Here is a 15,312-nt window from a genome sequence, read left to right on the forward strand (position 1 = left end):
AGTGCCGTACACCACTTCTCTTTGTGCCACAACCAGTTTTTGATCTTCGTTTCCAAAACATACCCATCAGGGGAATCCAAAAAGCAACCATTTCATGATCACAGAGAAGGCAGCGCGAATGGAAATGGGGAGTATAATTTCCATTGCTTTGTTGAAAGCACGTTTTATCTTGAGCAGTTTTTCTTATCAATCTCTACTTATTTATTTTTCTATTTGGATTACATTTTCTTCCTATCTACATTTCACCTATCTACCTTTCAGAGAACAGACCTTTGCAATAAAAGCAGTCGCTGACTAAACTGTACTGTCAGCTGACACATAAACACTCACATAAACTGCTAGTATACATTCATGGGTTTTTGTGGATGTGGATATAGATGTGTGTGTATAAATAAATATATATATATCGAGAGAGATAATTTTTTAATAATAAAGATATTTTTATGAGCTGACCTTCTGTCGCTTGTTACAATAATGATTCACACCCTTGAAAATAAACTCTAGAAATGAAGTCGGTAAAACAGATTATTTCTCTGGCGGAGAAATGCACGGTCACCAGGGCGCTAACGGGAGCCTCTCCAGCAGAGCGGCCTCAGCCTCACCATAGGGACTTCTTGCGTCCCTTCAGGAAGTTCTCCAGGATGATGCCGGCCACCGTGCGCCCCTTCCCCACGCCGGCCCCGTCCCCGATCAGGAAGCCAGCGCGCTGGTTGTTCTGCAGGATCACCTCGTGTTGCTGCACACAGCGGGCACAGAACGGTGAGGGGGGAAAGGAGAGAACGTTAGGGTGAGGGGGGGGGGGGGGGGAGAGAACGTTAGGGTCTCTCTCTCTCAGTCTCTCTCCGTCTGTCTGTCTGTGTGCACATTCACAACCATCAGGAAAGACAGCCGTTTCATATGGATGAATGATTCCGTGTCGTGTTTGGAACATTTTGAAAGATATGCAGGATGTGCATGAATGAGTAAAATAAATAAATCTCACAAATAAAAGCCAGAGTATCCATTATTCCATTACAACTGAATTGTATTTAGTTAATCATAATGGACAACAAATGCCTTTGTTGCCTTCTCATATTAATCTCTCTGCGCTCAGGTGGCAGTAATGAGATGACTAATGATGCCGACTGTGATAGACATATTTAATAACAACACCTGTAGTAACCTTTGTGTTAGTGGGTACGAGACGAGTGTCTGTGTACGTTTATGCGTGCATCCGCTGGGTGTGCATTTGTGCACTTTTTGTGTGTGAGCGCACGTGTGTGCATGTGTTTGCGTGCGTATTAATGTGAGCACTCCTGTGTGCCTGTGTGTGTGTGTCTGTACGTTATTGTGAGCACTCCTGTGTGTCTGTGTGTGTCATTCGTAAGCACTCCTGTGTGCCTGTGTGCGTGCGTGCGTGTTTGTGTGCGTTAACGTGAGCAATCGTGTGTGCCTGTCTGTGTGTGCTTTAACGTGAGCACTTGTGTGTGTGCGCGTGTGTGTGTGTGTGTGTGTGTGTGTGTGTGTGTGTGTGTGTGTGTGTGTGTGTGTGTGTGTGTGTGTGTGTGTGTGTGTGTGTGTGTGTGCGTGCGTGTGTGTGTGTGTGCGTACCTGGCAGGCGTAGATGATGGCCTCCAGCTGCAGGGCGGACAGCATGCCACTGTTGATGGTGGACTGGTGGATGGCCAGGGTGTAGGTGATATCGGGCGGGGGCACGCTGGACAGCGTGTTTGTCTCCACCACGATGTCTGGATGAGAGATCCCTATCGTGGCTGTGGAGGGAGGGGAGGGAGGGGAGGGAGGGGGGGGGGGGGGGGACACGTAGAGGGCTCAAGTCTCAGGCACAAGAGATTTAGGCCCCATCCCATTTCTACCCCTTACCCCTTCCCCTTCCCCTTACCCCTCCCCCTTACCCCTTCAAAAAACAAGAGGGAGGGCTAAGGGAAAGGGGTAAAATTGGGCCGCCCAATCCCATTTCTACCCCTTCCCCCTCCCCCTTGTTATGAAGGGGTAAGGGGAAGGGGTAAGGGGTAGAAATGGGATTGGGCCTTTCTACCCCTTCCCCCTCCCCCCCTTGCTTTGAAGGGGTAAGGGAAAGTGGTAAGGGGTAGAAATGGGATTGGGCCTTAAGATAATGTTCAATAAAGTTAAAAATAGAATCTATATATTTTTTAATAAATCCTTTGTAGAGTATGTAGCTCATTAATAATAGGATACTCGAAAAAATATATCTGTACATTGCTTTGGATGAAGACCAAATGATAACTAGTAAGAATTTAGATTTGCTACCGTGGAATTAAACAAGTTACCCAATTAAACTACGGCTGTACAGACACTGAGTTCTCCTTCAGGGTGAGCAGGAGTTGCTGTTCGCTCTAAGCGCAATGTTTGCCTACATTTCGAAGGCTTGTAGTCGGCGTAGGTGTCGACATGCCCAAGCTCCTCGGCCTCCTCTTCCTCGGCCTCCTCCTCTTCCTCTGGCGCAGACTCCGCTCTCCGAGCCTAGCGGGACAGCGGACACATGGGAAATGTAGTTTATTGTGGACAACATGCAGCATGCAGTCCACTGGCGGCGGGGGAGTTGGTTTTTAGTGGTCAGTGCGCAAGAGGGGGAAAGTGTTAGGAAAGCAGGACAGATGTGAGGCAGGCACATCTGGAGGAAAACGGACAAGGGACATTAAAACCGGTTCAGGCATTGCAAAGGAGTTGCAAAGGACCTATGTTTAGGAGCTGGGCGATAACAAGGAATTAATCCTTATATTTAATTCATACGATCATGGAAACATAATACTATCTCTTAAACACATCTCTTGCATTATGAGAAAGGCCTGGTCTTATCTTCTCATTATTATGCATTTACACTCCAAAAATGGATACGACAGAAACATAATTTCCTGTTAACTTGGCTCAGTTAATTCTGCTCCGTTAATTGCTCAGTGAGTTATCGCCCAGCCCCAAGCTACTTAAAAGTGATGCATAAATTCGGTTAGTTGTTGAATCAAAATGAAGCCAGACAGACATTGCGCCTGGAAACGAAACCTAATTGTTAGTAATAGGCTAACAAAAACGAGATTACGTCTATCCAAGAGCATACCAGGTGCTATTCAAATGAATAATCTTAAGGGTCCATTTTGACAAGAGGAAATGTTTGCTCACATTGCATTTGTTTGTTTCATAAAACAGAACACATGTCCTTAGAAGCATGCCTAAGGTTACCAAATAATCACACACTCCATTTCCCACTGTGTCAGAATGTGGCCCATGAGTCACATCACACACACGTCATTTTTATACCTCCTATCCCAAAACGAGTTAAATTCACACCAAAAATGCAGAACAGAGATCATCGGGGGAAAAAAAGGCAATTAGTGAAGCACAGATCTTGAAAGGGCGCCCTTATGGTGTGGTGCACCTCGGCCACAGGCTGTGTGTCTACCTGGAATCCTCCCAGAGGCGGAGTGCTGATAATGGCAGTTATATCATCCAAACTGGCCAAACCCTGAAACCTGTTCAGCTGCAAACAAAAGCCACAAAATAAATAAACCCCCAAAAATATCAAATCGAAAAGAACAAGTAATCGAAAATCAACAAATTAATGAAACACCCTTGCAATGAGTCATGGTGTCTTTAAGTGTGCATTGGGCTTGTGCGTGTGTGTCTGGCTCCTATCCTGTGTGTGTGTGTGTGTGTGTGTGTGTGTGTGTGTGTGTGTGTGTGTGTGTGTGTGTGTGTGTGTGTGTGTGTGTGTGTGTGTGTGTGTGTGTGTGTGTGTGTTTTTTATTTAGGCCTGTATGACTGAGCAGTACTCTACTTAATGCAATTTATTGTCAGGCAGTAAAAAGCAAACAACAACATTAAAGGTTGATAGGTAGATATAGCCTGCACTATCTGGGCAAAACATGATGGATGGAATGAGAAGAGGGTGCAAAACAAAACATCAGCATAAGCCCTTAAAGCCCTCTATTTTTTTTTTTTCAACACCTATTTTATCAGAACTACTTGCAAAGTCTATTCAAATTCAACACGACCATTCAACTTAACATGGTCTGTGCAAAGCCACCAGTGACAGCATTATTGATCAAACGGAAACTGAACTAAGCAAACAGTAAATAGTGGGAACGACTCTATAGTTCACAGATTGTCAAATGGCATACGACACACATGGCCATAAACCTGTTAAACTCACGTGGACAGAGCTCTCCACCTTGTACAGGAGTCTAAACCTGATAACCAAACATATGTAGTAGATAGGAAACTACACTAGGCCAATGGAAACGATTACATCAACGGCTTTCACCGAACATGCCGTTGATGCATCGTCAGTTTGACTGCTACTGAATATAATCCAATTGTGCTTCGGTGAAAGCATCTGACAGATGACGTGGAGGAGGGGGGTTGTCTTGGCTCCAACCCATTGTGTTTTTTGCGTTTTTTTCCAGTGTGTGTAGTGAAGAGATTTAACGTGATTCTCCAAGACCTGATCTTTCTGCACAACAGGAATTGCTAGCTAGACCAATTCTGTGGAGTAAAAACTGCCTTATTATGTTATCCTTGAGACATTCATAGTTTAAATACCTCCTTAAACAGCACGGTTGTATTAAGTCCAAGGGGGTCTTGTCAAGCGAGTCGAGCCAATATAAGCGCAGTATAGTTGAGTGTCATTTGAAGAAAGGGGGGTTGTAAGTGACCAGGGACTCCATTTATTGGACAATGACAGGTTCACTGACAAATAATGGAATGTTTTAATGTCCGGCTGTAGTTGCAAAGATGTTTGTCGTTCTAATACCCAAATAAATAAACGCAAGCTGTACAAACTGGGTGTCTATCTGTGTGGGTTTAAGATAGCCAGACAAACTGACAAACAGAGACAGGGAGATCAGTGATCACTGCATGACGGTAACAACTAGTGTTGACATTCTTTGTAATGTATCCATGCCTCACTGTCTGTGTGTGTGTGTGTGTGTGTGTGTGTGTGTGTGTGTGTGTGTGTGTGTGTGTTTTTTTTTATGTGCGTGTTCGTACACGTGCGTTTGTGTGTGTGTATGCATGCGTGTGCGTGCACATGAATGTGCGTGTGCGTGTGTGTGTGTGTGTGTGTTTGGGGTTTCGGACCTCGAGCTGGCTGGCTGCTGGGGGGCTGGCGGTACTGGTGTTGACGTCCCAGAGGGTGGGCACCGAGGCCAGGCTGTCCGTGCTGATGAAGGCCTGCGTGTCCGTGTACTCGGACAGGGAGTCGGCCGGCGACGAGAACAGGGAGTTGGTGGAGAGATCATCGATGCAGGACAGGTCCTGGAGAGAGGAGGAGGAGGAGGAGGAGGAGAAGTGAGCCAGGGGTGGGTGCATCTTTGGGGCGGATTAAATAAATAATTCACTGCTTTATAGATCCAGAATTCATAGCAACACAATAAGCTCCACATGTTCAAACAACCATTAACAATCTCACGGGCTCCATTTCCTATCCTCCATGCACCTTTAGCTCGCTCTGTTTTCCCTCTCTCTCTTGCCCACGCCTCCTCCACCTCCCTGCATCAAATTACCATACCAAACAGCAGGGAGAAAACGCTATATACACCACCCTCTCGTCCCATTTAGGCATGTGCAGCGAGAGAGAGACAGGGATGGGGGGGGTGGAGACTCCGTGAGAAAGGGGGGGAGTGATGAGCTCGGAGACCACAAGGTGCACCCTCCACCCAGCGAGGAGGCCGACCCATCACACGTTGACGGGCCAGGGGTGGGAATGTGAATAAAAAAAGCAGAAGTGTGGGGGTCGGGAACACACGGCGATAGGAGACGGGTTGTGCGTGTTGCTGTGCGTGTGAGTGTTTATGATGTGTGCATACAAAGTGTGTATTTCTTCTTTTTCTTTTTTCCTTTCATGGCGTGTCCTTTCCCATCCTTAGCGTGCCATGATTTTTAACTAGGCTCCCGAGGGCCCCCCCCCCCCCCCCTGAGACCTTTAAACACAGACCAGTCAGAGAGCAGGATGGAGGGGCAGTAGGGGGGTTACAAAACACAGGACAAACCCGGAGGAGGATGCATCATCAATGTCTGTCTGTGTGTATAAGTGTGTTTGTGTAAGTGTGCGTTTGCGTGTGTGTAAGTATGTGTGTGTGGTTCCGTGGTATGCCAGTGGGTTTGTTCCTCAGGCCATGTGCAGAGGTTCACACAACCCCGGTATTCCAGCCAAACCGTTTAAAAGACCATCAATTCGTTTTTAGTGCACCAGGGATTTAACTTGCCCCTGCATTGGTACCAACTCAGTAGAGGCCTCAGTGCCTACTCTGGCAGAACAGTGCTTAACATTACCCTTTTACACCAACATATAGCCATTCAGGTACATAAAACAGCCTAAATATAGCCGACCCTGTACCCAAGCTGCAAAAAGGAAACAAACTCCAAGAGCAACTGCTTGGAAATAACTAGAGAATCGTTCATTTAATTTTTACGCATAACAACATGCCGTGAAGAGACTGGTCGCAGCGCCTGTTAACAATTACTCACAGTTTCCTGTGAAAACCCTTTCCCAGTCACGAGAGAAGGGGCCGGCCGTATCAGCGTGAATGGGGGGGGGGGGGGAGGGACGACGACAGATAAACAGAGTTCTCACACAAACACATACACTGCCGGTTATCTGGGGTAAGAAACAAGAAGGCAAAGGGCACTAGCTTGTGTGTGTTTTGTGACAATGCGGGGGGAGGCTAGGCTGTTTTTTCCAAGGGAAAGTGTACAATATTTGGCTAGCGTGAATTTGCTGGAGGCTCAGTGCTTACTACCATCCCCCACTCTCCTCTCCCTCCCTCCATCGCTAACTTTATATAGGCTTTCTGCGGCAAGGGCAAGAACAGACACGAGTTGTGGAATCAGGCTATCCCAGTTGTTCTGCCCGGCAGACAGCCTGATGGGGCGTCTGCCCTGGCTGGGACACAGAGTGTTCCCAGAAGAAGAAGAAAAAATATAAGACAAGACAGTCGTGTCTCGCTCTGCAACACACTCCTGGTCTCTCTCTTCCTGGGGTTCTTGGGGTTAAGATGGGCGATTTCGGGCGAACGGACAACCTTCGTTCAACCTGACTCATCAGCGCTCTGCTCTGCACAAGGGGGGGGAAGACACGCATACGATTCTGTGGGGTGGATTGCGCGTTTTACACCTGGGTGTGACGTGAGATATTCTCGGAAGGAAAGTGTCAATCGTTCCGTTATAAAAGGTGGGCGTGTCTGTCACTCGAGGGTTACTCTTAAAGGTTAAATGAACCGTTCCGTCAGCTCTTCTGCTAATCAAGATCACACACACACACACACACACACACACACACACACACACACACACACACACACACACACACACACACACACACACACACACACACACACACACACACACACACACACACACCAGCATCAGAATTCCTGGTGCTGGTACCTCGCTGAGCAAAACTGAGCAAAACACAGTCACACATACTAATCATACTCTGGTATTAAAAGTGTCAGAAAATGCGACGAGAGCACGCAGGGCGAAACCCCGTCTACGGTCTCTTCCTCGGTCCATAATAAACGACCGGGCAGAGTCACCACGGCAGCAGCATTTGTTCTCCAGACAGCCGGGCGTTGTGCTCCTGGCTCTGCTGGCCCCAGATAAGGCCCACATTCGAACCGCTCTGATGCTAATCTGGCCCCTTTCACAGAGGCCCCGTGGAACGGCTCCCAATGCTGCACGTCTCCTTCCTCTGCTGGCGCACATATACTCGTTTTAACACACACACACACACACACACACACACACACACACACACACACACACACACACACACACACACACACACACACACACACACACACACACACACACACACACACACACACACACACACACACACACAAAATAGGTTTTTGACCTTGCCTTGGAAGAAGGAACGGTGGGCTTTGAGTGTGCGCACATTGACCAAGGAAGCAGGGGGCACCAACCAGAGCAGCAGCTGGTTCGCTGATACCATGCAGACAGCAGTTGTGAAACAAGCGTCCGTGATAAGCCAATGCATCCCCATACAAGGAAGTCTAGCCTCGCTATCTATCCCGTTCACTTTATGGTGGATATTTCCATGGAAGTGTGTACACTTCATTCGGGGCGAGTCCCTGGCTTTTAATCACACCGAGCAGGAAGGGAGGGCTGAGTTGGAGGATTAGTGATGAGGAAGACGGCATCAGGACACACACTGGTTCTATTTATTAATTCATACGCAAACAAGTGAAAGATAAATTAGCCAGGGGGAAGATTGTGTTGCAGAGGGCGGCAGGGCTTCAGAACCTCCCTAAAAACGACTCCCAAGGACGGACGTTTACGGTCACTGTGTGCGGGGCAAGTTGTTGATTTGTCTGAGGGATCCCATAACTTCTGCTGTGTTTTAAATTGGAGATAAGGAGCTCAGTTGTTCTGTACAAGCAGACGTCCTTGTTGCCTGTAGATCCTGCATGGGTTCGCCTGTTATCTACACAACTACAGTACCGGGAGACGAGCCACAAAGCCGAGGACTTAACAGCGCCGGGGTGATAAGGCAATTATTATCGTCCCCGTTTCTCCCACAGACGTATCCGACGTCATTTGGGCCATGTTTAAAAATCGGTTTAAACGTTCAGATAAACATCCATTTTGAACAACTAACATTTATGTTCTAAATAAAAGCAAAAGACTGATTCATTCATTGAGCAGAGAAAAAATAAATAAGGATTATTCTTTTGCATTGCCCAGCCCTTGGGCCGTATCCGTTTGAACCCGATAACCTCTCCTCCCATCCCTCCAGCAGGAAGAAAGAGACAGAGACAGAGAGACAGCGACAGAGCCAGAGGGCCACAGCCAGAGAGACAGGGCCAGAGAGAAAGAGCCAGAGAGAGAGAGACACCGAGAGACAGCGACAGAGCCAGAGAGACAGAGAGAGAGAGACAGCAGCAGAGACAGAGAGACAGCGAAGGAGCCAGAGACACAAAACAGAGAGAGAGACGGCAAAAGAGACAGAGACAGAGACAAAGCCAGAGGGCCACAGCCAGAGAGACAGGGCCAGATAGAAAGAGCCAGAGAGAGCGAGACACAGCGACAGAGCCAGAGAGACAGCGACAGAGCCAGCGAGAGAGAGACGGAGAGACAGCGACAGAGAGACAGAGAGACAGAGACAGAGCCTGGCTGTGGTTTGCCTGCAGCCTGGCCAGAGGGCTGGCCCACCAGAGTGGAGCGCAGCCAGAGCCCACTGGGATTCCCCCTCCTACACACTGGTTAGCTAGGCTGCAATCTCCAAGGGTCTGGAACCACAGCCACACTCACCACCACCTCCCGCCTCCCAATACTTTTGAACATGCACGATGACACACACACACACACGCACAACAAATGACCTTTCTCCCGACTCCTCTTTAACCCACAATCCCTTTTCCTGGTCTTCAACATCCTGCCCTCGCTATTTGCTTGACGTTCCTTCTCCCCTGGAAACATTCACTCCAGGTGTGGGGGCAAATAATTTGTTTAACGGAAGTGACACGGTGTTCCCGTAGCGAGTTCTGCATTTGACCAATCGTTTCCTTGTTTGTCTTAATCGCAAATCCTCACAAGGTGTGTTTAGGCAACACCTATCTGATGTTAAGCTGTGACACAACCAGCCGAACTATAGTCACACCGTTCTAGTCAAACAGTTTGGGTTGCTGCAGCCAAAATACGGCCAACAGCCATTGCATCATCCCCAGCTCTTGAAAGTACCCATGATTAAATATGTGTGGAACATGCAGGAGTTGCTTTGAAATCCGGAATTCAGCGGCAATAAAACGCAAGCTAAGAGAATCCCAGCTAATAAAAGCAGCGTGTCGGCGAGACAGACAGAAATGCCATAGTTTGGCATCAGTGTAATATAATATGACACAGTGTACGGATCAGGGGGCCGCACTTAGTGCAACTGTCAAGTCACGCTATGTGTGTGCGTGTGTGTTTTTACCCAACCCCCTTTTTAACTGAGGAACACCAGGCCATTCCCACAGAGGCCGGCTGGTGAAGCTGTCCAGATTGTCAACAAAGCCTGTCTGTCTGTCTCTATGGGCATAGTGGCCATAATTTGCTCCAGGTTATCTACAACAATGAAATTGTGTTGAGCTAACCTATAGGTTTATCCATTAAACCAAATCCATCAATTATATTAGATCTTTTAGTTAAAAATAATAAAGAAAACGAATAATGTCAATTCTGCAATTTATCTCCAATTATTATGAGAATCATACTCAATAGGAAAATAATCAAATTCCTAATATAAGACTTTTCTCGCGAAGCCTTTAACTTGTAAAGATAGATCAGTCTATTTTCTTGAACGAGTGCGTTACGAGAACAACAGCTGCAATCCAACAGCTGGCAACACAGATCAGCCAACTCCATTCTCATCAAGACGTCTGCAGTGTTTACACTGTGGAGTCCACACGCGTGGCTGCTCTTAGGGGAGTGTATACTAAAGCATAGCAAGAGGTTAAGGACACGCCAAATAGAATATATTGTGTGTGATCGTATGCTGGCAGTCATTGGGGATCTCAAACACCACAGTGGTCTTTAGCAGAAAAAGATACAAATACAAAAGAAATTAAGAACTAAAAAGAAGACCAGCATGACCTGTCCTGGCTCCTGGCGGCCCTGGGTTACCGGCCTCCTACCTGACCAACCAGCCAGCCCGGCCTAGTTCACAGAGCTCCACTGAAGGCCTGCGTTACCGGCCTCTTACCACAGCAGTCAGGCAGCCCGGCCCTGTCGACCGATCTCCCTCCGTGGGAGCCTGCGTGTCCGGCCCGCTCGGAGGAAACGGGGCCAAGGACATCTGACTGCTGGAGGCCGACCCCCTGGAACTTTCCAAAAGATTGGAAATGTTTTGGAACGTCGCTGAACCAGGGCCAGGTGTGCCGGCCCTCACGGGGGGCCGCGTGTGGGCAGGTATGTGTGGAAAAATTCGGCCAAAATAAATAAGAACACATTGCACAACAGAAGAACGCGTACGCAGCTGCGGCGGCTCTGACGTTGACACAGTGAGACATGATGGGCTTCACGCTTGATGACCTCAGACGTATCAACATGTTCACGGGCTCACGCGCCAACCGCAACATAGCCACGTCAATCACGAGAGGGGAGGGAGAAAGGGAGAAAGGGAGAGGGAGGGAATCTTCTGCCAAGAGGAAGACACCTGTGGCAGGGGGCCGTTCAGATGTGCTGGTGTAGGGCAGGTCGTGTCTCAATTAGGTTAACTTGCCAGCATTGTATTCAAAGTTATGGTACGATATAAAGAAAAAAAAAAAAGAATGAGGTGCAACCACAGAACCAGGAAGGAGGGGGCGTCTGAGGGAGATTTCCCGTAAAAGCAGTGACGCTCGAAGCGAAACTGATATAAATCATGCGGCAATGATATATTCATATGAATACATGAACTCGTATCTTTTTTAAGAAAAAAGATGCCATTACCTTTTTCTTCTCTTAACATAGTCATCAGTAACTTATTTATCGTTTTTCATTTGACTTTGAGTAATGACGTTTTACCATGGCGCGCTACAAAATAGAGCATACTTTTTCTAGCTTCTGGCCCCAGAAGTCACACCCAACCAGCCCCATCCATCAAACATCTCCTTCGACATGGTTATTATGGGCCAGTTACAGTCCCGTTTTCAGGGTGGTCTTTTAGTAGCCATGGAAACGATAAACATGTGAAGAGACAAAACTAATTCAACATCGCTTGAGACAAAGCCAGGCAATGGCAGCCCACCACAAAATGTGGGAGTGATAAGCTGAATGTATTGGATTAATACGACCGCCGCCCGTAACCGTAGACTACAATCGAAGCGCACTAAAAGACCCGTTGACAGGTGCACCGCATATTCATTGCCTCCCACTGTTCTTCGACGATGAGCGACATCGGCCCTCCACTAAATCACGTTAAAGAACCTCTTTATTAATTTACGATATTGACCTAACCTCCACCGTTTTACTCCCTCCATGTTTAATCAGCGCTCCCCCTCCTACGCCTTTCGCCTGCGTCTCCGTTGCTCGGCCCCTTCCCGTAAGCCACTCGATGGGGCCTTCCTGGCCGAGCCAGAGGGGTGCTGTGGCGCTCGCAGCCCGGAGTGGAAACAAGTGTGTTTACGCGTGTGTTTATAGTCGAGATACGCACACCGAGCGACACTTTGTACGTCAGTGAAAACAAGAGAACCGGTATAAACGCCGCATGACACACCGGAAAACGGACCTTGTGATGCCCGGGATAAAATGTTGTGATGGGGGAAAATAAACGTGGGCTGATTTCCCTTGTTTTGCTGGAACACAGATTGCATTGGACGTGCAATATAAGCCGAATCAGTGGTGTAACTGTGTAACCACGAGGCAATATCTAGGCTTCTGTATAAAAAAAAATCGTATGCAGCGTAAGAGTTCATTATTGCCAAGTATCATGGAACAAACCAAACAGCTGTATTCCTGGAACACACAACATAATACCGGGGGTAAAGACATGAGCAGCTATCAAGTTGTAGCACTTACTGGAAGATAGCATAGCATGAGGCAGAGCCATTGGTCATAGTTCCCTGAAATTAGGGCAGATGAATGCCTACTGGGTGACTAAAGGGCTGCCCTTTTAGCGAGATGGCTTACAGAGAAGCTGCTAGGAAAATAATATTATAGAATACACATTGATATTTCCTTTTAACTCAAAAAAAGCCAAATTAAGTTTAATGTCCCCAAGTTGTTTGATAGTGTTACAATTGCTCATCACTTGTCACCCATCATTTTCCAATGAACAATGAAGGGAAAAGTATACTTAAACAATGACTGCATAAATGACAAAGCCCAGCCCTAAAAAAAAAGAAAGGAGCCAGTAGCTTAAGACATAACAAATTCACAATGTCATGCTGTCCTATACATTTGTATAGATTGATTATGTAGTTGTAATGCTACAGCGCCACAACATTTACACATAATCCTTTGAGAAGGATTAGCATTTAGAATATTACCAGAAAGATATCTCCTTAAGTCACTGGAATGTCACTCAATTTGAATTCACAATCCAGAAATCACACAAATCTATGACAGTGGTTTAGTAAGGGCCTAGTTTTAATTAATACAATGAAACTTAATAACAGACAGCAAAACTACAGTCGATTGTTGACAAAGACATTCACTAAATTCAGACAAGAGCAGCGCTCGTCAACTAATCAATGAAGTCCAAAGTAAACCCCCAATAGCGCTAAACCTCACAGCCACCGACGATACAGAGTAACAGAAGACGCCAGCGGCTCGGGTACCTTGGGAAGCGGCCGTCCCAGCTGTGAATACAACTTGCTCCAGATCTGCATGAGAGACATGGGTCCGAGGGCTTCAGTGCACATAGAGTCCTCGTTCACCTTGAGTCTCTGCGTGCGACAGCTCCTTCCATGAGTGAGTCAGGGCGATATTCACCGATCAGCTGGGGTCCTCCTCCCACCGAAAAACACTGCGCTCTCACTAGCCCTTTAACACCTTTGTCTGGTTCTAGCTGAAGCACACTCTCGCAGGTACAGAGCAACCCACGCTGCTTCTACCCATTCACTCTGGCACGCACACAATCACCACACCACGAGCCCTCAACTTCCTGATCCACAGCCACAGTCAGGTATTTGCATTGTGGACTAGTTCCTGCGAGAGAGAGAGAGAGAGAGAGAGAGAGAGAGAGAGAGAGAGAGAGAGAGAGAGAGAGAGAGAGAGAGAGAGAGAGAGAGAGAGAGAGAGAGAGAGAGAGAGAGAGAGAGAGAGAGAGAGAGAGAGAGAGAGAGAGAGAGAGAGAGAGAGAGAGAATCACGAAGGGGAGGGGAGAAGAGGGAGGGAGAATGGGAGGAGCTTTCAGGAAATGATGCTTTTGTTGGTAAGTGACTAGAGTTACTGGCAGTCAGGTCCGTTTTACTGTACATGGTGTAACTCAACCGCATTTGTAGTATAAACAGTGGTGCGCTTTTGACTCGGCCGATATTCATACGCTGCTGTTTAAAGGGCAGGGCCTATTATTTAATGTTAATGACATTTAGAGAGATATACTATGCCGTTCCTTGTGCCTTCTCTTGCCCCCTGCCTCTGCCTTATGTGTGTGGCAGGCTGTGGCTCCACAATGATTATACGAATAATAATAACACAGGCTCACTTAGAACAGAGGCCCTGTAATAATGATCACAGGGAATACGCACTTATGCTGATCTATGTCAACCATCTCAAATATCCAGCGAAAGGATCAGCTGGACAGAGGGAATTTGTTGGAAGGGAGTTGTTAATCTCTCCATGATTTTGCGCTGAGGTTTCTTGTTCATGTTTCAACTGCCAACGCGTCACACAACCAGCGTCGACCCAGAGGTCGTCATGGAGATAGGAATATCTTAAAAAAAAACTCAAGTCATGAGAAATGATTTCACGAAGACGTTAGCGAGTTCACTCACCCGAGGTTTTTTTCGGTGTTGTGTAATTTTGATGAATATGGTTATCATAACACTTTATACCTCATAACAAATAGCCATTCCTGATAACGGGAAGTGGAGACTTGGAGGGCAGGGGAGGAGTGGGGGAAGGCATTCTGGGAAATCGAATACGGAGCGGTTAATGTAAACAACCATAAGACGCGGGTCGGAGCCCGTCTTGAGATTTTCCCAAATGTTATTATTTAGTGACAAATGAAACGCCCCGTTTTTCCGGTTTTGGGATAATCCCACGAAGGATGGGTCAATTTGCACACGCCCGGCTTCCAGGAACACACGGTGCTGGGTCCGCTGGGCTGTAATGTCCATCCACACTGGCCTGGGCTGAGGGGGTGAAGCTGGCTCCTAGACAGAGCGGCGCCCGCCGCCCGGGTGCATGGTGTCATCATGAGTGGGAATGCTGAGATTCGAATGAGCGGAACCGGCGGCGTGCGCGCCTGCATGCCTGTGCTCATCAGGGAGATGGAGGGCTATTGGGGAGGAGGGGGATCGAATTATCGTCCATTCTCCTCCGACATGGGCCTGCCAGTCCCACCCATCATGGCGTTGAGAGAGCCACGCTCTTTCTTATTGGACGCACGCGGGCACGCGGGCACACACACACACACACACACACACACACACACACACACACACACACACACACACACACACACACACACAAAAGGAAGAACTTATATAAAAATATATATCTTTCGTAATAACAACAACCGTTCAAGGAAGTGGTGAAGAAAAATCACCATCCAAGATAATAAAGATCCACCTGATGGTAAAATGCTACATAAGCCTAAGAACCTGATCCACATTTATATTCCCTGACTTCCTTGGAGGTATTGACCACAGT

General features: G+C 47.4%; 1 protein-coding gene across 5 annotated transcripts in view; it reads right to left on the reverse strand.

Moving 5' to 3' along the window:
• Positions 1-15,312, reverse strand: part of sbno2b (strawberry notch homolog 2b) — a 54,946-nt gene that overhangs the window by 17,155 nt on the left and 22,479 nt on the right. For 4 of the 5 annotated variants that reach the window (XM_060066487.1, XM_060066488.1, XM_060066486.1 and 1 more), the window contains exons 5-9: positions 5,092-5,268; positions 3,416-3,493; positions 2,376-2,481; positions 1,591-1,751; positions 603-736 (exon numbers count right to left, since the gene is read on the reverse strand). In XM_060066487.1, the coding sequence (XP_059922470.1) occupies positions 603-736; positions 1,591-1,751; positions 2,376-2,481; positions 3,416-3,493; positions 5,092-5,268 (656 nt within the window). Of the gene's footprint in view, positions 1-602; positions 737-1,590; positions 1,752-2,375; positions 2,482-3,415; positions 3,494-5,091; positions 5,269-13,274; positions 13,658-15,312 lie in introns of those variants that run through there. The other variant, XM_060066490.1, reaches the window with a different exon arrangement.

This window comes from Gadus macrocephalus, chromosome 12, assembly GCF_031168955.1.
Source record: "Gadus macrocephalus chromosome 12, ASM3116895v1".
Classification (NCBI taxonomy): domain Eukaryota; kingdom Metazoa; phylum Chordata; class Actinopteri; order Gadiformes; family Gadidae; genus Gadus; species Gadus macrocephalus.